The sequence below is a fragment of the Ipomoea triloba genome, chromosome 10 (assembly GCF_003576645.1).
Source record: "Ipomoea triloba cultivar NCNSP0323 chromosome 10, ASM357664v1".
Classification (NCBI taxonomy): Eukaryota; Viridiplantae; Streptophyta; class Magnoliopsida; order Solanales; family Convolvulaceae; genus Ipomoea; species Ipomoea triloba.
This window is the reverse complement of record NC_044925.1, coordinates 27,670,751-27,688,276: the sequence shown is the minus strand read 5'-3', so window position 1 is coordinate 27,688,276 and position 17,526 is coordinate 27,670,751. Positions and strand designations below refer to the sequence as shown.

General features: G+C 36.0%; 5 protein-coding genes across 5 annotated transcripts; 2 read left to right on the top strand and 3 right to left on the bottom strand.

Annotated features, from left to right (window-relative positions):
• Positions 1–2,917: 2,917 nt before the first annotated feature.
• Positions 2,918–5,377, top strand: LOC116033482 (gamma-glutamyl peptidase 5-like). The gene is made up of 4 exons (XM_031276228.1): positions 2,918–3,320; positions 4,550–4,699; positions 4,822–4,989; positions 5,089–5,377. Exons 1-4 carry the CDS (start codon positions 3,006–3,008, stop codon positions 5,188–5,190), a joined length of 735 nt encoding a protein of 244 aa, XP_031132088.1. The 5' UTR covers positions 2,918–3,005; the 3' UTR covers positions 5,191–5,377.
• A 41-nt stretch (positions 5,378–5,418) lies between these two features.
• LOC116033483 (uncharacterized protein C6C3.02c) lies at positions 5,419–8,144 on the bottom strand. The gene is made up of 5 exons (XM_031276230.1): positions 7,974–8,144; positions 6,304–6,360; positions 6,095–6,178; positions 5,828–6,003; positions 5,419–5,711 (listed from the first exon to the last, which is right to left on the bottom strand). Exons 1-5 carry the CDS (start codon positions 7,990–7,992, stop codon positions 5,619–5,621), a joined length of 429 nt encoding a protein of 142 aa, XP_031132090.1. The 5' UTR covers positions 7,993–8,144; the 3' UTR covers positions 5,419–5,618.
• A 719-nt stretch (positions 8,145–8,863) lies between these two features.
• Positions 8,864–11,641, bottom strand: LOC116031694 (GATA transcription factor 24-like). The gene is made up of 7 exons (XM_031273954.1): positions 11,170–11,641; positions 10,559–10,642; positions 10,324–10,457; positions 9,934–10,044; positions 9,688–9,793; positions 9,445–9,516; positions 8,864–9,332 (listed from the first exon to the last, which is right to left on the bottom strand). The coding sequence occupies exons 1-7, from the start codon at positions 11,542–11,544 to the stop codon at positions 9,237–9,239; spliced, it is 978 nt and encodes a 325-aa protein (XP_031129814.1). The 5' UTR covers positions 11,545–11,641; the 3' UTR covers positions 8,864–9,236.
• A 732-nt stretch (positions 11,642–12,373) lies between these two features.
• On the top strand, positions 12,374–13,312 carry LOC116032305 (costars family protein At4g33640). Its single transcript, XM_031274803.1, has 2 exons — positions 12,374–12,543; positions 12,936–13,312. The coding sequence occupies exons 1-2, from the start codon at positions 12,463–12,465 to the stop codon at positions 13,110–13,112; spliced, it is 258 nt and encodes an 85-aa protein (XP_031130663.1). The 5' UTR covers positions 12,374–12,462; the 3' UTR covers positions 13,113–13,312.
• Positions 13,313–13,406: 94 nt separating this feature from the next.
• Positions 13,407–17,198, bottom strand: LOC116032304 (KH domain-containing protein HEN4). Its single transcript, XM_031274802.1, has 7 exons — positions 16,468–17,198; positions 15,680–16,120; positions 15,299–15,571; positions 14,731–15,027; positions 14,560–14,642; positions 14,271–14,373; positions 13,407–13,897 (listed from the first exon to the last, which is right to left on the bottom strand). Exons 1-7 carry the CDS (start codon positions 17,074–17,076, stop codon positions 13,760–13,762), a joined length of 1,944 nt encoding a protein of 647 aa, XP_031130662.1. The 5' UTR covers positions 17,077–17,198; the 3' UTR covers positions 13,407–13,759.
• Between the last annotated feature and the right edge of the window lie 328 nt (positions 17,199–17,526).

Below are 17,526 nucleotides of genomic sequence, written 5' to 3'. Positions count from 1 at the left end.
TTACTAATTGATTAAATATATAAAAGGAAATGAATATTAATAATTGACTGTAAATAAAAAAAATATCCATAATTAACTAAAATGAAAAAGGAAATGGCCATATCATTGCAATTTAATTAAAAAAGGAAAACATTCTACATCATAAATAATAAAGGCATATTATAAACAATATTAAAGATAAATTAAAAAAGGAACGGAAATTAAAAATGAAACGGAAATATTTCAATAATAATATTCTACATCATCAATTAAAAATGGAACGAAAATTAGATAAATATTACTACGTAATTCTTTTCATTTTTCCTAGATAAGGTTGCCTAATATTAATTTACACATAACAATCGGAACTAATAATTAAAAAAAAATATAAGAACTTCCGGAGACGTCTGTTTTTTTTTAAATATTATTATTATTATTATTATTTAATTATTTTAATTAAAATTATTTAAAAAGTTTATTTTNTTTTTTTTTTGAAAACATGTCAATTTGTACTTAATTGCATGAGTTTATATAGTTCAGGAATCCAATTGCATTCTTTTTGAGTTCGATGGCCTAATTGCAGTTTTGTGTGTAGTTTAGTGGTTTATTTGACCATTATTCCGAGAAAAATGATATTACTAATTGATTTAAAATATAAAAAGATCGTAATCTATATTCTATACTATATATAAAAGTAAAATCCTCCTATTTCATTCCCCGCCTAAACTTTTGTAGTCAATTAATGAAATATTTTATTGGTCAAATAATTAATAAAGCTTATTTGTTAAGAAAATGTAAAATAGAAATTAACTAATATCTATAAATTGATAATATGTATACTCACATATCAACACTATTAATAAAAGTAAAATCATTTATCGGGAAAAGAAAAGGATATTACTAATTGACTGAAAATTATTTAAAAACTTTAATAATTAATTATACTTTCCTTTTGAAAACAAGTTATTTAAACTTTAAAAAAATTAATTGAACATGGGTTGTTAGATTTTTATAATAATCAAAATTAATTCATTCAAATAGGGAGGAGGAAGATAAAACTAAATGCAATATGGGAAAATTGAATATACTTAAAGTACTTTAAATTACACATATATTAGTGTAATTGACTAATAATAATTGCCTAATAATTATTATGATAATTAAGTTAAGCATTGGTCGTTGAATTTATTTTTATAATAATTACAATTAATTTATTTCTCATTTTCTCATATTTATTTTAGTAACAATATAATTATATAAATCATATTACTTATAGATCTTTTTAAGATAATTTTAGACAAACAAGTCATATATTATTCAATTAATTGAGTAATATTTTTATACTAATCTTATAATCAAATAAATGTACACATTCAATATTAGAATTTTTTATAATTTCATCTTTATTTTTATTATCTCAATATATAATAAAAAAAATTTATCCACGCCCGGGTAATTGGACAATTATTTGTTCTAATTCAAAGGAAAACATCAGAAAACATAATCGATCCAATCAATTTCATCAATTGCGCTATATAATATTCGATGTTATAATATATATAATTGTATATTGATCCAAATATTCTTTAAATATTATAACAAATCCATTCCGTGCAACGCACGGGCGAAAATACTAGTTAAGCATAATAATGCTAGTGCTAAATCGATCATATCTTAATTAAAGATTTAATTCTAATTGTGGCTTGTGTTTTTCACTTTTTGGTTTGATTTAATTAAATATTTAAATTTAGTCTTAATTCCGAGATCATTAAAAATGTGTCAAGAAAATTTAGTGTACATTTTTAACATTAAGAAATCAAATATAATTAATTTTGCTCCTGAGAATTAAATGTCGTAGTTGAAGAAACACAAGTAGATGATAATTAGAATTCAGAATCACCCTTGGCTTGTGGGTCGTCAACCATTTTGTTAATTTAAAGAAAAATATAGAAATATATTTACTAAATTGTCAAAATATATCTAATATATCCTTTTTTGGCATTGAAATCTAATTATCTCATAAGTAATGATCTTTTTAATCTTTGTCATATCTTCAAAATATTGGACTACTTATACATAGAAGTGTATAATTTAGTGTATCTAACAAAATAAGAAAACTTGGATTATGAAAAATTAATTAATTAATAAATAAATAATTGTGGCCGTAGAATTAGGTAAATGGCGCAATGTCAATCCTATTGACCTACTCAGCTTTCCCATAATATTTGAAGTTGACAAAAAGGCAAGACTAATAAACTTACCTTAATTAAACCCTAGTGTCTAGATTCATTGAACCTTGTTCACAAAGCTAAGATTTCATCTTGATTCTTGACTATGCATGCCAATGGTATGTTCAAAAAGTTGTTTTTTTTCTTTTTTCTTTTTTTCTTTTCTTTTTCTTTTTCCAAATGACTTGTCTATTGCCCCTTGAAAACTTAGAAATGGCATGCACAGCAAAAGACTAATAAATAAATCTTTTTATTAAAGTTATTAAAAAGTTAGCATATATCAAACATGTTGAACATGTAAGTAGTGGAGCTCTTGAGGCACAACTTAACTAGTTGATTATCATAAAATAAGTTGATAATTTAACTTTGTTGATTCCAGTTATATACAAGCATTTGGAGTCTTGAGAGTCAATTGAAACGTATATTACTATTAACATTCTCTACTAAGTTTTCAGGAAAAGTATTCAAAAAGAGTTTTCAGGAAAAGAAATAGTAACGGTCGAGGTCTCGGAGTGGGATCCTTTAAAAAGTCATTAGAAAGTTACAAGAGAAAAGTTGTGGGGTATATTATGTAATTAAGGCGAAAACAAAGATTTTCCCTTTGCAAAGTCATAGTCGGGGGAGAAATTTGTAATTTTCTTTTAATCCCCGGCCCTCTCTATATAAACCTACGGCTCGTTGGTTTATTCCTCACATCAGACACAACGAAAAACTACTTTAATTCTTCTGCCCGATTTCTCTTGCTTTTAGTGAGAGAAAACGATATATATATATATAGAGAGAGAGAGAGAGGTAGAAATGGAAGGAAGTGGAAAGAAATTTGCAGTTCTTTTGTGCGCGGATGACTCGGAGTACGTGAAGAAGATGTACGGGGGGTATTTCGGGGTTTTCCTGAGAATGCTGGCGGAGGAAGGGGAGACGTGGGCGGTTTTCCGCGTGGCTCGCGGCGAGTTCCCGGAGGACGACGAGATCGGAGAGTTCGACGGCTTCGTCATCACCGGCAGCTGCAATGACGCCCACGGCAATGACGCCTGGATCTGTAAGCTCCTCAATCTCCTCCACAAGCTCAACTCCATGAAGAAGAAAGTTCTAGGCATTTGCTTCGGTCATCAGGTATTTTTAATTCCACATTTTTTTCTTAAATTATTTTTAGTATTTTTTATTCTTCTACATTCAACTCCACATAGATGTCCTGTCAAATTTACCGAAAAAAAAAACATAGATGTCCTGTCCTTGTCCCTTCATAATACAAAAATATTCATAATAATAATTATTATTTTACTATTTTCCACTTTCATATAGTTGCCGAACCCGTTAGGCGCTAAGCACTAGTCGGGCATCTGTGGGTGCCTAGCGTTTAGGCGGTCAAGTAATCCGAGTGACGAGTATATCGTCTTCCCTTTTACCAGGGTTAAAAGTTTTTTGACTATTATAATCTTCAAACTAGTCAACTTCATATGTTAGAGGGTTAGTTGAGTACATAGGGAGAGAAATATAAAAGAAGAGTAACTGAATAAGCAAAAAAAAAAACACACACGCCAAAGTTAAGCGCCAACTTGACTGAGTTGGGACGGACTCGATCGAGTTAAGTGCCCAACTCGACGCCTAATTGGCTGGTTAGTTGGTCAGCTGACTAAAAGCCGCCTAGTTGGTGCCTAGGGGGCAGGTGGCGAAATTTTACAACATTGAATAAGAGTAATATAATTGAGTGCAGTAAAAGGGACCAATCAGATTTTGCACGTTGTTGAGAATGACCAAGACGTTAAATCTAACTACAGCTGCCAACTTATTGCAAAATTTAATGTGAGGATGTAGTACGATACTTGTCTGTTTTGTGTACAGTTGTGGTTTACTACGTACTATGTATAGCTTTGGACTGTACCCCTAAACCAAATACTGAGATATTTTGATCTGGTGAGCCGTGAGGGTTTATTCATGTCAAGTGGCCGGGTTAATCTTGCTAATGCCCACATGGGTTTAGTACGGTTAACCCCATTCACATTTTTTAATTGTCCGTCTCACTCAACTCCCTTAATTTATTAAAAACTTAAATTAATACTCCGTAATTTTTAAATTCTTTTGAAAGTATAATATGCATTTAAAAAAAAAATATTAATTGTATTTATATAGTAAGGGAATAGATTATGTATTTCAAGAGATTGCTTAAACTAACATTAGCTGAAAACATACCATGTTGTGGGTGGATGGCATGCACTTAATCTTGTCGGGGATCAGATTACAACTTCTATAGCTAATCAACTAACAAACATACAATTCTAGTACTAAAGTCACATCTATCATGACAAAATTATTAAGATTTTAATTTATGAATCATGTGTTAGATATTGGGACGGGCGATAGGTGGAAAGACAGGCCGAGCAACTGGCGGATGGGACATTGGAGTCACCACCGTGCACTTGAAGAAGTCCAAGGTGTTCACCTCCCTCAAAATGCCAGCTTTCCTCAACATCCTCGAGGTCCACCAAGACGAGGTTTGTCTATCTTGAAAACCTTGGCCTTGTTTGGTAAATGGCAGATCCGTCATTTTAACGTTTTAACATCTTCAACGGTATGTTTTCAATGTAAGTTAAAAGTTAAGTGTTTTTGCGTTTAGATTCGCGAGCTTCCAGCAAAGGCGGAGATCTTGGCGTGGTCAATCAAGACTGGGATCGAAATGTTTAAGTACGGTGACCACTTCATGGGCATTCAGGGTCACCCTGAGTATACCAAGGACATACTCTTGAACCTCGTTGATCGTCTCAATCGGGGCAATTTCATTAAGGTAAACTATTTACCCAACACAAATGTTGTATGGCGTAATGTTATAGTTGAAAGTAAACTCGTTTCTAACTATGGCGTCTCATTATTTGTTTGGATTAAGGATGACATGGCCGCTGCGGCGAAGGCGAGAGTGGCGGAGAATGAACTGAACAGGGAGGCATGGAAGAAACTGTGCATTAGCTTTCTCAAGGGCAGATTGTGAAGACGATGATGTTGATGATGATGATGAGGATGGAATATTTCTGAAAGTCCTAAGAATCTTTAGTTCATGTGTAAATAGGAATCCGAGGTTAATTGATATATGTTGCAGCCTCTATATTAATTCCCTGCTTTAGGGGCAATGAATGCAACCAAGTATTCAACTAATTAAAAATTTGCATATTAATCAATTGCAGAATAAGGGAAAAATGGTATCTCAGAGACTCAGATATGCATTCACTTGGTGTTCAAAATTCAAAAAGCAAATAATGTCTACATATATATATCCCTCTGGTTCACAATAAACTTATTGGATGCAAAGTTGGGGAAAATGCCAACTTGTTGCATACAAAGTTTCAAAGAATAGTTCAATAATCGAAACGTAAGTAAAGCTTAAAAGAATTTATTAGGGCGGGTGGGCAGGCAAGAGGCTTAAGCGTTGAGCATAGAGCTGCGTTTGCACTCGGATAGCATGTCCATGTAGAACTGGCACTTGCTGATATCGTTTCCAGAGCTATTCAAGCACTGCAATGGAATGAGTGGCAGAGAGTAGTGAGAATCATTATCATTATGACACCGAAAAGAATAGCAGATTTTAAGTTTTTTACACGAGGAACTAAAGAAAGTCGTTTCAAACTTACATCTTGGAAAGCCTTGGATTGCACGCTGCAAGCATCCGAGTTCCCAAAGGCGTTAGTTGAGGGTGCTGCTGCAGCAGGAGTGGGAGCAGCAACAGTTTCGTGCTGAACAACACGAGGGCCCATGACAGCATCCACAGCCCGGTGTGCAATGGCACTTCCAGTTCCAAAGGCCATGCCTGTAAAACGAGACCAAAAACAGCAGTTACGCCTATGCACAAATTTATGCAGCAAAACATATGCAGAACAGATCATAGCGAGTCCAGTAACCTTCAGCTATGGTCGACCCAATGTTCCCGAGCATGGATCCTCCACGGCCATTTTGTGCAGGAGCTGGAGGAGGAGCATGGTTAACTGTAACAATAAAACAGTACAGATTTAATATCCCAAAGAAAACAAGCAGTGAACGAAATCATATCAAAGGCTATATAAATTCACGAGAATCCTTAAAAAGCTTTAAGGATGTAAAAGAACAATACCTGGGGCTGGAGCTGGTGCTCGTGCAGCACGAGGAGCAGGGCGTGGTGCAGATCTTCCTGCCATCACAAACCATGAAAATATTAACGCAAACAAATTAGGGGAAGATAATTGAGCTAACATCAAACTAAATATAGGTAGATATCACTATAGAAGAAGAAAAACATAAGCAGCCTAGACAAAATGCAATAGAGAAGGCATTAGGAAAAACATGGCCTTTTTAAGGCTTAATGTATAAAAAGATCAATAGTTAATGAGTTCATACATAGCAGTTAAAGAGTTGATAAAAACATCACAAATTTCGAACCAGTAAAGTAACAATTGAAGTTGACAATGCAGGATCACAAGCAGAATGTGCATAGATTCAAGGCAGCTCTTTCTCAAAAATGTAAAAGGGGAATACCAATTCCAAAGACTAGTCTTCAATACACTCTCTTTTCATGTCATCTATAATCAATCTAACATTGTATGGAGGTGAAGTTTGAGCTTCAAAGTGTTTTTCAGCAAATTATATGTTCACAATTTATATACTAAATGTTCATAGCTGAATATTTACAATTTACATTCTGAATGTTCACAATTTACATTCTGAATGTTCACAATTTACATTCTGAATGTTCACAATTTACATTCTGAATGTTTACAATTTACATTCTGAATGTTTACAATTTACATTCTGAATGTTTACAATTTACATTCTGAATGTTTACAATTTACATTCTGAATGTTTACAATTTACATTCTGAATGTTTACAATTTACATTCTGAATGTTTACAATTTACATTCTGAATGTTTACAATTTACATTCTGAATGTTTACAATTTACATTCTGAATGTTTACAATTTACATTCTGAATGTTTACAATTTACATTCTGAATGTTTACAATTTACATTCTGAATGTTTACAATTTACATTCTGAATGTTTACAATTTACATTCTGAATGTTTACAATTTACATTCTGAATGTTTACAATTTACATTCTGAATGTTTACAATTTACATTCTGAATGTTTACAATTTACATTCTGAATGTTTACAATTTACATTCTGAATGTTTACAATTTACATTCTGAATGTTTACAATTTACATTCTGAATGTTTACAATTTACATTCTGAATGTTTACAATTTACATTCTGAATGTTTACAATTTACATTCTGAATGTTTACAATTTACATTCTGAATGTTTACAATTTACATTCTGAATGTTTACAATTTACATTCTGAATGTTTACAATTTACATTCTGAATGTTTACAATTTACATTCTGAATGTTTACAATTTACATTCTGAATGTTCACAATTTACATTCTGAATGTTCACAATTTACATTCTGAATGTTCACAATTCAAATTATGACCGAGTCCATGGTGTTTTTCTTTGCAAGCATTAGGCTCGGCACATATAGATTGGGGCTAAAAACCAATAACTTAAACCAACGATTACAAAACCAAAAAGCATCTAACTGTGCCCTAGGAAAGAACCGAGCTTTAAACAAAATAACAAAAACCATATATATCCACCGTCAAGATCAAAGCTTTCAATGCTAAAAACCGAAACTGAGAATTAAACAATACAACCCAAAACGGATAGCGAGTATATAGGTAGATCGGCGAAACAGAAACTGAATATATACAATAAGTAAATCTAAATCGGATAAACTCGTCACCTGAGCTTCGGCGAGCCATTCTTTTCCCGGATAGCTGCGGCGAAATCTAGCGAAAGGATGTAAATGCAGAGACGTTAGCTTTAACAAAATTTATAGCTTTTGGCTTCACAGAATGTCGCCAACCCTAGAACTCCACGTGCTTTTATACACGATTTGAGCGAAGGCGGTGCTCGATACTTTGACGTCAGTGATTACGGTCACGATCTTTGACCAATCGCCAGTCGTTCCAGCTCTACTATTTTAATGGAGATTAAGAAGTTCTATAAATAATATGATGTTTGGTTCAAACAATAAAAGTAAGGGGAGAATAAAATAGAATTTTAATAGGAATAGAATTAAGAAAGAATAAAATATTAATATTATTCTACTATTTAGTTTGTAAGAGGAATAAACATAAAATTATAGAGGGAATCATATTCTTGTATTTGGTTTGACCAAGGAATACGAGTATCATCACAAATTTAATTTCACCGATTATTGTATTATATGTGTACAGAAACTACACACATATATATAATTGCCCCTCAATGATGATGATGATGATGATGGAAAACTAACAAATTAATTATAAGATATTGAAAGATCCATGGAGACATACCTATCTATATTAAGAATTATAAAAAATAATAATAATATGAAATAGTCAATTACCAATGGGGGAGAATGACTATTCCCATTACAAAGGGAATAGCATATGTGAAATTCTAGATCTATTTCAAGGAGTAATATTCCACGTAAGTGATTAATTAATAGATTAGTATTACAAGAAAAATTAGCAGCTACTATGATCTAATAAATCGCTTCCATTGAGAATAAAAATTGTAATATTGTGATTACTAGGCCAACAATATATATAACCAACCAACTTTGGCTGGAGTGTGCTCAAATAATTCCAGACAGAATAAGAGTTATTACCATTACTTCAGTAACAAATCTATTGCCATTTGCCAATTTGCAATCCACATACAAGATGGATAAGTATAGCAAAAACATAGCTAAAGATGCTTTCACTGACATGATACTTGGGATGTGCATATTTCAAATGTAATAAACAAAATTCTAAAGCTTTGTACTAGAAAACCTAAAACCTAGCCTTCATTCACTCCAAAATGTGCATTTGACACTAGTACAGATTTCTATGTACAGCCTGAACCCGAGCTCGATTCCACAGAGAAAGATGATGTTCAAGTCACTGCCTTTCATTATTTTGAGTTCTCACGCCTGTAACCTATATGTATACAAGTAAACCGGTGACCAATAACTTCACTTTTCAGCTGTGGGTGCTGGGTTATCGTAGTTTGACATAATGGCATCGCCAGCAATGATCATTGCGTGAGAACCGTTTGCTTCACCAATGATCTAGAAGAGGGAATACACGAGGTTGTAGTTAGCATTCCAGATGTAAATTACAAAGCGAGCCAACCCTTGATGGAGAAGTAGTAAATTATGGTAATGGAAAAGGCATGCAAACCTGTCCGCCAATCTTAATGGCGTGATCTTGAACTGCAGTGGCTGGAACTTTAGACAGATCTCTTAAAATTCCCTGTAAAACGCAATAATCATAAGAAAAGGAAAATTATGGTTCAATGATGAAGAACATTATATGTCACATTCTTAGGAGTTTCAACCATCAAAAAGTAATGGAATTCATAACTTCATAGAGCAAAGTTATTATAAATTTATAATGTATAAGATTTTCAAGGAGAATGTAGACCTTGTTGGCCCACTTGAGTCCACACGCATTGCAAAGAGACCTCGGGCCAGCTGGTCCACGGCGCATCATTGGTGTAGCTTTGGAACTAATTCCACAATGTCTACAACTGTTGAAAAGAAAAGGGAAAAAAATGCAATTAAATCAGAGGGCTTTTAGTGGGAAAACCTGAGCGTGAAAGTTAGATGAATTGAACTTCAAAGACGGAAGATATAGGAACATTCCAGAAGCTAGAAAGCCAGAACTCACAATATTTCCTGATCTTCTTGTCCAGAAACTGAGTTGCAATCTGCAGAAGATGAACCTGCTTCATCAGATACCGACTTGGAAGATGTAAATTGACCCTTCTTACGTTGCATCCTGTCAAAGAATACAATGTGTATAGATAATGAAGACAATTGCTATCATGGCAACATATGGCCTTCCTATATGCAGTAGTGACACAGTGTCATCCATTCTAGCTTCCACCCTGCCGCCACCCCTTAACCAAATGTGTGTGTGTATTCGCCTATTATACATAATGTACCAAAAAATTATATCGAAGCAGAGAACAAGGCAGAAATTGTATACTGAATAGTATGTTATCCCCACTTCCTAACAAACAACAGAACAAGAAGAAAGAATATCAGTTCGTGTAACCTCAGTGCAACTTCCTTCCTCACAGTATAGCGAATCTTTTTATCAAAACAACGTTCTTTCCTCTTCTCCCTAAAGCGATCCAAAAAAGCAGCCCTTTGATGCTGACTCAACCGTCCAGGATATTCACCCACACCCTACAGAAATGGTAGTTTGGAATTACGAAACCACTAACAAACGACAGTAGCAGAAAAGTACTTCAAATTATAGTTGATTTTTAAGTCTCACAGAAGAATACCCTTTGACTTTGGGATGGCACTCCAACAGTGGGAATAGCAGAGGGCACTTCATATCCACCCAACAGCAACAGCACTGCCTGAACCTGAAAATTTGATCAATCAAGAAAGAAATCTCAGTGGTCCCGTGGCACCAAGTTGCTCCCTTATATGGGAGATTGCGGGTTCGAGCCTAAGTGAATGTGATATTGACTCTTTATGCTTCATTGTAACAGAATCAGTAGTATTCAAAAAAAAAAAAAAAAAATCTCACCTCTGAAATTAAGCACATTTAACCAGTTCATATAAAGCAATTCCATAAACCCTAAAATCCACATTGACAAGAATCCCAAAGTGACAGACACTCCTACTTTCCCTAATTCATTGAGTGCACATACAAAAGCTAATTGCAAGCCAAAAATCAAATCCCCCCCCCCCCCTAACTATACGAGTATACAACCTAATTTTCCAGGTAAACCAGTAATAATCTCAATTGGGAACGCAGAGAAAGTAAAATTGTGAATTATTTATTCAATCTCAATTCGAAAGGACAAACTTGTACAGCCTAAAGCACAAATAAGAGCAATGCTCAAATGCATGACACAGTAGTATATACACTTGACAAAGTTGATACCTTTTCAGGTGAAACGGCATCAAATACATAGACTTCACCCTGAAACGACAGGGTAAGCTGATCAGCCCCACCCCCGGCAGTAGGATGAACAACAATTTCCGAGCCTCCGGGAGCATAGAGAGCGCGAGGGGAAACGCCGTCCACGCCATTCATCGGCGCTGCAACGTCCATGGAGCCGTTGTGAAGAGGCTGGGAGTGAGAGTGTGGTTCGAATTGAACGTGAGGAGAAGCCTCATCAATGGAGTCCTCGCCGCCACAACCATCGGCGCCGGAGTCGTCGTTATCTTCCTCCTCGTCGGCGATCTGAGGAAGGTGCTGCTCCGCCGCGTCTTGGTGTAGTACGGCGGTGCTAAGCGGTGTCCCCGTTCCATACATCGTCGCTCTATGATTCGTAGTCTCTGCCAATCTCTCACGATTTTCACTCTATCAATTTATATTTTAGCATTTCCAAACAGCCCCTCTTCACAGACTAAAACACCGACCCTGATTTCACATAAATTTACCAGATTTACCACTGTAAAATGGAGCTTTAAGCAAATTCCCTAAAACTGAGGGGCTTTTCTTAAAACAAAACAAAAAAAAAAATCTTTTTTATACCTTAATTTCTGAGCTTACGCCAACTAATTCTAAGCTCCAAATCCTTAATCCTCCTCAAGAGTTGCTGGATTAGGTAATTTCTAATTGTGAGTTGCCAAATAGCTTCTCAGTCCGTCATTGTCAATGACTTTGCGCATAAAAGATTCATTTTCAGACTTTCACCAATTTGGAAACTCAATCTAAATGAATGTGGCAATTCTGGATCGGTTTTGATTTTGAACTGTCAATTTACACTTCCAAAAATGTGGCTTATGGTTTGAACCGTTAATTTGAACTTTTTTTTTCCTTAAAAATTAATTTTTTTTTATTTTTTTCTGGATCAAAATTGAAATCGATCAATTTTAAATCATAACCGATTACTCTAATTCTCAATTTTAATAAATCAGAACGGAAACCTTGTGGATTCTGATTCGATTTGAACTTGGATCATTCCTAACAATTTCTAATCTAAGGACTCTAGAGCGTCTAAGGATCCAAACTTTAGCTAAAGCTGAGGGGCCTTTCCAACCCAAAATGTGGCTGACTTTAGATCAAGTCCTAAAGCTGAGGGGCCTTTCCGCAAAGAAAACAATCATAATTCGAGTATATATACTGGACAACAACATATCCGATAGGGAAGAGAGATAAAAGAGAAGAAGGAGAGATAAAAGAGATAATCTGCAATTCTGCGTCAGAAACAGACACCAGACGGGGACCATGAACGTGGACGAAGAAGTTGAAAGGCTGAGAGAAGAGATCAAGCGCCTGGGAAAACAACAAGATGATGGCTCTTACAAGGTACCCAAATTCCATTCTTGGAAAATTAACATCCTATCAGATAGGAAACGGTTGTATCTAAGTTTTTGCTTCGACCAAGATCTAGATTTATCAGATCCATTTGCTCATCCGAATTCCTGATTTGTTTCTTCCATATGTTTGTCAGATTTTATCTGCATTTTCTTATTTATCCATGTGCTTATTTAGGTGTGGAAATGATAAGTTCATAAATTGGCTCTGGATTGTTAAGGTTAAAAGATTATGCTTTTGGCTTCTGGGAGATGGCAGACCTATGGGATTTGAGATTCTTGTGGAAATTGTGGAATTTAATCATTAAAGATCTGTTCTTTTTAGACAATGAATGGAAAGATCATTCTGATGCATACAATGTTCTATGTTTTGTGTCATTTAAGGTAACATTTGGGGTGCTGTTTAATGATGATCAATGTGCCAACATCTTTGAGGCACTGGTTGGGACATTGAGAGCTGCCAAGAAACGCAGAGTGGTAGCATATGATGGTGAGCTGCTACTGCAGGGTGTTCATGACAATGTGGAAATTACTCTCAAACCCACACCTCCTGCTGCTTAGAGTTCAGCAAAAAAGCTTGCAGCCATGGAAGGGGTTTGAGTTCTTGCGTTGTGGTTGTGTGTACCACGCTGTTTTAGCCTTGTGAGCACTGGATTCTCAACCATGGCTGAGATGTTTGTGAGAAAGTGATGTAACTTTTGAGCACTGCATTTTGTTTGTTTGTGGAATTTAAGCTTTGTTTCTGCACTGTTTTCCTGTAATGATGTTTGCCTAAGGGGAAAAATGGAAGCAGAAAGACTTTGAAACAGAAACAGTTCACTTGTAGCATACGATTAAGAACAGAACTTGCAGAGGTTTTCAAGATAAAGAACAAACTCATAAATAAATCATAACTCTATGGTCTTCACAAGTTGGTAAAACGAAAAAAAAAAATTAAAATTTAAAAATCTGCCTATTAGAACACTCTAAGCCTGGATATACGAACAACCAAAGCTATCTCATTTTGTAATAGGGAGATGTAGTTTCAATCCTGTATATGACAAAAGACAAATGAATAGCACATCAAATGTTAGCTTTAGAGCTTGATTGCTTAGCTTAATTGCATTGTGCATTCCGGAGGAAGTGTTTTGCTGCTGCTATATCCCTTTGGGCATGATAAACTATCCAAAAATGGGTTCATGGTGAGGTTAAAAACTGCCAGGGAGTTATCACGGAGATCCATTAATTATAAATGCTTGAAGGAGGCTCTGAGCGGTTTGAGTTTCATCAGGAGTTCCAGAGATCACAATAGTCCGGTCAGTAGTTCCAGGATGTGGCTCACGCATCGTCACCTTTGCCCCAGAAATCTGGCTCAAATACAGCAAGGCAAAGTCGTTAGATGACCTTAAATGGCGTTAGCAACTACTGTAAAATACGTGCATCGAAGCATGATGTGATGAATGGATTATGCTTTAGTATGGTTATTGTTCAACCATGAGTTAGAGCCAAAACAACAGAATTATAACATTAAGGTTTTAGTCACTTCCAGATTTCCATAGATCAACCATGAATTTTTAAGCTCAGAATTGTTTTGTTTGGTGCATGCTGTTTTTCCCATGGCTTTAGTGCCTAGTGCATAATTGAGGACCTAAGCAGCAGAACTCATAAGCTAAACAATTACGTAGAACACGATAGCAATTATACAATGTAACTTCTTCCTCAAGAGATAGTAAATTAAACCTGTCTCAGACGTTCCAAATTGCTGCCATTCTCCCCATAAACCGACCCAATAACATTTTCAGGAACCACGATCTCCACAGTTGTATTTGTCACAACGGCAGACCTGTTCCAAAGTGAAACCATAACTAAATAGGTGATGGTGTTAAAGACCTAATAGTTACTCACTTTTTAGTGTTCATAATACAGATGATTTCCAACAGAAGTCATATTAAAGGAATGCCCGTTCTTGTGTATAAGAGATAGAGAAAGCCTAAAAAATAGATCCTTAATAGGAATGTGTTTTACCAACCTGCCAAGCTCCAAACCACCTTTAGCTGAAATTGATCCTCTGCCTAAATTGGTAGTGCCTCTCTGATTTATTCCAATTTGTGACTAAAATCAAAAGAATCACCGAGGATGGGAAGATTAATCCAATAGAGATGCAGGTAGCAAAAGAGGAAAATGCAGAACTAAAGATCACCTGCGATTGCCAAATACTTTGTGACCGCACACCATCCATGTTGTGAGAAATTCCGAGATCTCCCATGCTTTGTACTAAGTCAGAAGGGGGATTAGTAACACTAGAGGCACCAGAAGAGTGATTGAATCCAGGACCGGGAGGACCATTCTTCAATCTGCCATAGGGAGTATTCTCAGTTGTTAAGGTGGAACTGCCAAAACCAACATTATTTGACGATTTCACTTGCAATAGGTTATTGCGCAGCTTATCAGTGACACTACATAAAGCATCTCGAACATTTACGAATTCACCTGTAATCTAACAAAAGAAAGCCATAAGTTCCAAGTGCCAAATTATTTCCAGGCTAACTCATGAACAAAAGATAACCTTGAAAACAATTTATAATCTACACCAAGTCTACCTTTCATACTAAAACTCATAAAAGGTAATTGATTTGCATATAACACAAGTGAAACCTTTGAACAATAAAAAGTACATTATTTGGCAGGCATCTCATAGAAATAATTAAAATAGCAGCAACATGACACTGAAGAAAACAATTTAAACACCGTGGAATCATAAATCACACCTCTACTACTTCATCATTCTCTGAAGCACACTTTGGAACTTGGTCACCCCTATGTAATATTATGCGGGCACCAGTCATCTTTCTCATCTCTGCTATTATCGAACCTCCTTTTCCCAATAAACACCCAGCTTGATTTGCTTGTACTAGAAGTCGAGCTGAAATAAATGACCCTTTTTGAAATAAATTCGATCCCTTCTCAGAGTTGATGGCCGCAAGTTTATTAAAAACAACAAGAATAGCACGTTGCGCTGGGGATTGATGTGATTCTAAATTCTATTAAGAACACCAAAAAAAAAAAAAAAAAAAAAAAAACAACTGAGTAACCCAGTATGTTGTACAGAAAAGAATCAGAAGCAAATACACGACTTTATTCAGTCAAACCTCAAATGCAGTAATGGTTATCAATCGCTCATAACACTCTGGAACGATTGGCCCAACCCTGATAGCTGCACCTGTTTCGTGTTCAAGAGCCTTAACAATTGTTCCTGCCTTGCCAATTATAACCCCTACTTTATCAGCAGGACAGAGAATTTTGAAAGTAACCTCTTGCTTTGACATCTTTGACTCAATGTTGGAAGAACTATCAGCTCCTTGTGAGAAAAAGTGACCAACTGAGTGGGAAGAGGTAGGGCTTGTGGGGACAGTAGGCAGCATTGAACTGCTTTGTTCAGGTAAATCAACTTGCGGTTCATGCAATGCTTCCTGAGAAATATCACCAACCCGGTTGTCACTAATTGTTGCTTTCTCAGGTTGCATACCATCTTGAAGCTTGGAAGTGACAGCAATAAGTGCTTTCTTCACACCCAGAATTTCGCCTTCAATCTGCCATGGCAACAACATATTCTTGTGTTAGAAAACAGGTGAAAATTCTCCATAAAGCAACACCAAAGGAAGATTCTTTTCTTGGTAAGAACTATAATCATCACAAATAAATACACATTTCCCTTCATATTATATTGAAGAAACTTTGCATAACTAGATACTTACAACACACTTCCTAATTAGATCTAAGTTGCAGTTATATCAACTAGCATGTACTAAGTACTCTTTACCTATGAATACCAAATGTAGCAATAAAGGATTTCCCCAAAAATTAAATCTTTTACCTAATTCCAAACTGAATTGAAGATAACAACCAACCAAATCCAAAAAACAAAAAAACCTCTCACCTCCACCACTTTGTCCCCCGGCAAGGTGCAAGCCGGCAGATTTTCCGATGTGATGACCTTAATTCTACAGCCGGTTTCCTTCCTTATCAAATCAACAACCATCCCACCTTTTCCGATCACCGACCCGACCTGATTAACCTTCGCAAGGAGTCGACACGAAACTAAACTTCCGGTGCCCAATACCATCCCGACGCTCTCCGCCGTCACTTCAATCACTCTCTCGAAAACCCTAACCACGGCTTCCTGCGCCGCCGATACTTCAAATTCCTCACTTCCCCCATCTGTTCTCTCCTCCTCCTCTCCTTCCTCTTCGTTCCTAGCGGCGCAAAATTTAATCTTCCTGTTGACCAAAGGGGAAGCTATGACGACAATCACCCGGTGCTCGTCCGCGTTGTTGCCGGAGTCCTCGACCCGAATCTTGGCGGTGGTATCCTGCTGGAGCTGCTTGATGATGCATCCGGACTTGCCAATGACGCCGCCGACGCGCGAGGCGTGGCAGAGGAGGCGGAAGGCGACATTGCCCGCCGGCACATAGAAGGGACGGCTGGGCGGCCGGTAGCTTTTGTAGGTGGCGCCGCCGTTGTTGGCGTGAGAGGTGAAATCTTGCATTATGAATATGGCGGCAGATTATCTCTCCGGTCAAAACAGATTTATATCCGGAGAGAACGCTTTCTGACCAAAACGGAAGGCTATTGCTATACTATACGGCTGTGCGCAAAATCTTTGCCTGTTCTCACTGAGGGTTAGCCTGTAGGGCCACTCCAACACAACACAAGTATGTTTGGAAGTGTTGGTTTTACTACGTCTAGACTCTAGACAAAGGCCAACACAAGCGTAAAATAAGGAAAATACGAAAAAGTAATTGAAGAGAGAGTCAACACAATCGTAAAATAAGGAAAATATGAAAAAGTAATTGAACAGATTACTTACATTAAATGTAAAATCCTTTACAATGTGACTTTAGAAGATAATTATACAAAAATAATTAACATATACAAGGAAAGCAAGAGAAACTTAACAAATTTGACTTAATGAATATTGTCTCAACAGTCAAAATTG

What these genes read in the sequence shown, in the direction of transcription:
- LOC116033482 (XM_031276228.1), top strand. Translation starts at nt 3,006, where the DNA reads ATGGAAGGAAGTGGAAAGAAATTTGCAGTTCTTTTGTGCGCGGATGAC. An exon ending in GCATTTGCTTCGGTCATCAG is followed by an intron (nt 3,321 to 4,549) that starts GTATTTTTAATT and finishes ATCATGTGTTAG; the next exon opens with ATATTGGGACGGGCGATAGG. An exon ending in TCGAGGTCCACCAAGACGAG is followed by an intron (nt 4,700 to 4,821) that starts GTTTGTCTATCT and finishes TTTTGCGTTTAG; the next exon opens with ATTCGCGAGCTTCCAGCAAA.
- LOC116033483 (XM_031276230.1), bottom strand. An exon ending in AGCACCAGCTCCAGCCCCAG is followed by an intron (nt 6,179 to 6,303) that starts GTATTGTTCTTT and finishes TTATTGTTACAG; the next exon opens with TTAACCATGCTCCTCCTCCA. An exon ending in TGGGTCGACCATAGCTGAAG is followed by an intron (nt 6,004 to 6,094) that starts GTTACTGGACTC and finishes CTCGTTTTACAG; the next exon opens with GCATGGCCTTTGGAACTGGA.
- LOC116031694 (XM_031273954.1), bottom strand. Translation starts at nt 11,544, where the DNA reads ATGTATGGAACGGGGACACCGCTTAGCACCGCCGTACTACACCAAGAC. An exon ending in AGGAAGGAAGTTGCACTGAG is followed by an intron (nt 10,045 to 10,323) that starts GTTACACGAACT and finishes ATTCTTTGACAG; the next exon opens with GATGCAACGTAAGAAGGGTC. An exon ending in CAAGAAGATCAGGAAATATT is followed by an intron (nt 9,794 to 9,933) that starts GTGAGTTCTGGC and finishes TCTTTTCAACAG; the next exon opens with TTGTAGACATTGTGGAATTA.
- LOC116032305 (XM_031274803.1), top strand. Translation starts at nt 12,463, where the DNA reads ATGAACGTGGACGAAGAAGTTGAAAGGCTGAGAGAAGAGATCAAGCGC. An exon ending in AAGATGATGGCTCTTACAAG is followed by an intron (nt 12,544 to 12,935) that starts GTACCCAAATTC and finishes GTGTCATTTAAG; the next exon opens with GTAACATTTGGGGTGCTGTT.
- LOC116032304 (XM_031274802.1), bottom strand. Translation starts at nt 17,076, where the DNA reads ATGCAAGATTTCACCTCTCACGCCAACAACGGCGGCGCCACCTACAAA. An exon ending in CGGGGGACAAAGTGGTGGAG is followed by an intron (nt 16,121 to 16,467) that starts GTGAGAGGTTTT and finishes TTGCCATGGCAG; the next exon opens with ATTGAAGGCGAAATTCTGGG. An exon ending in AAAGTATTTGGCAATCGCAG is followed by an intron (nt 14,643 to 14,730) that starts GTGATCTTTAGT and finishes TTTTGATTTTAG; the next exon opens with TCACAAATTGGAATAAATCA.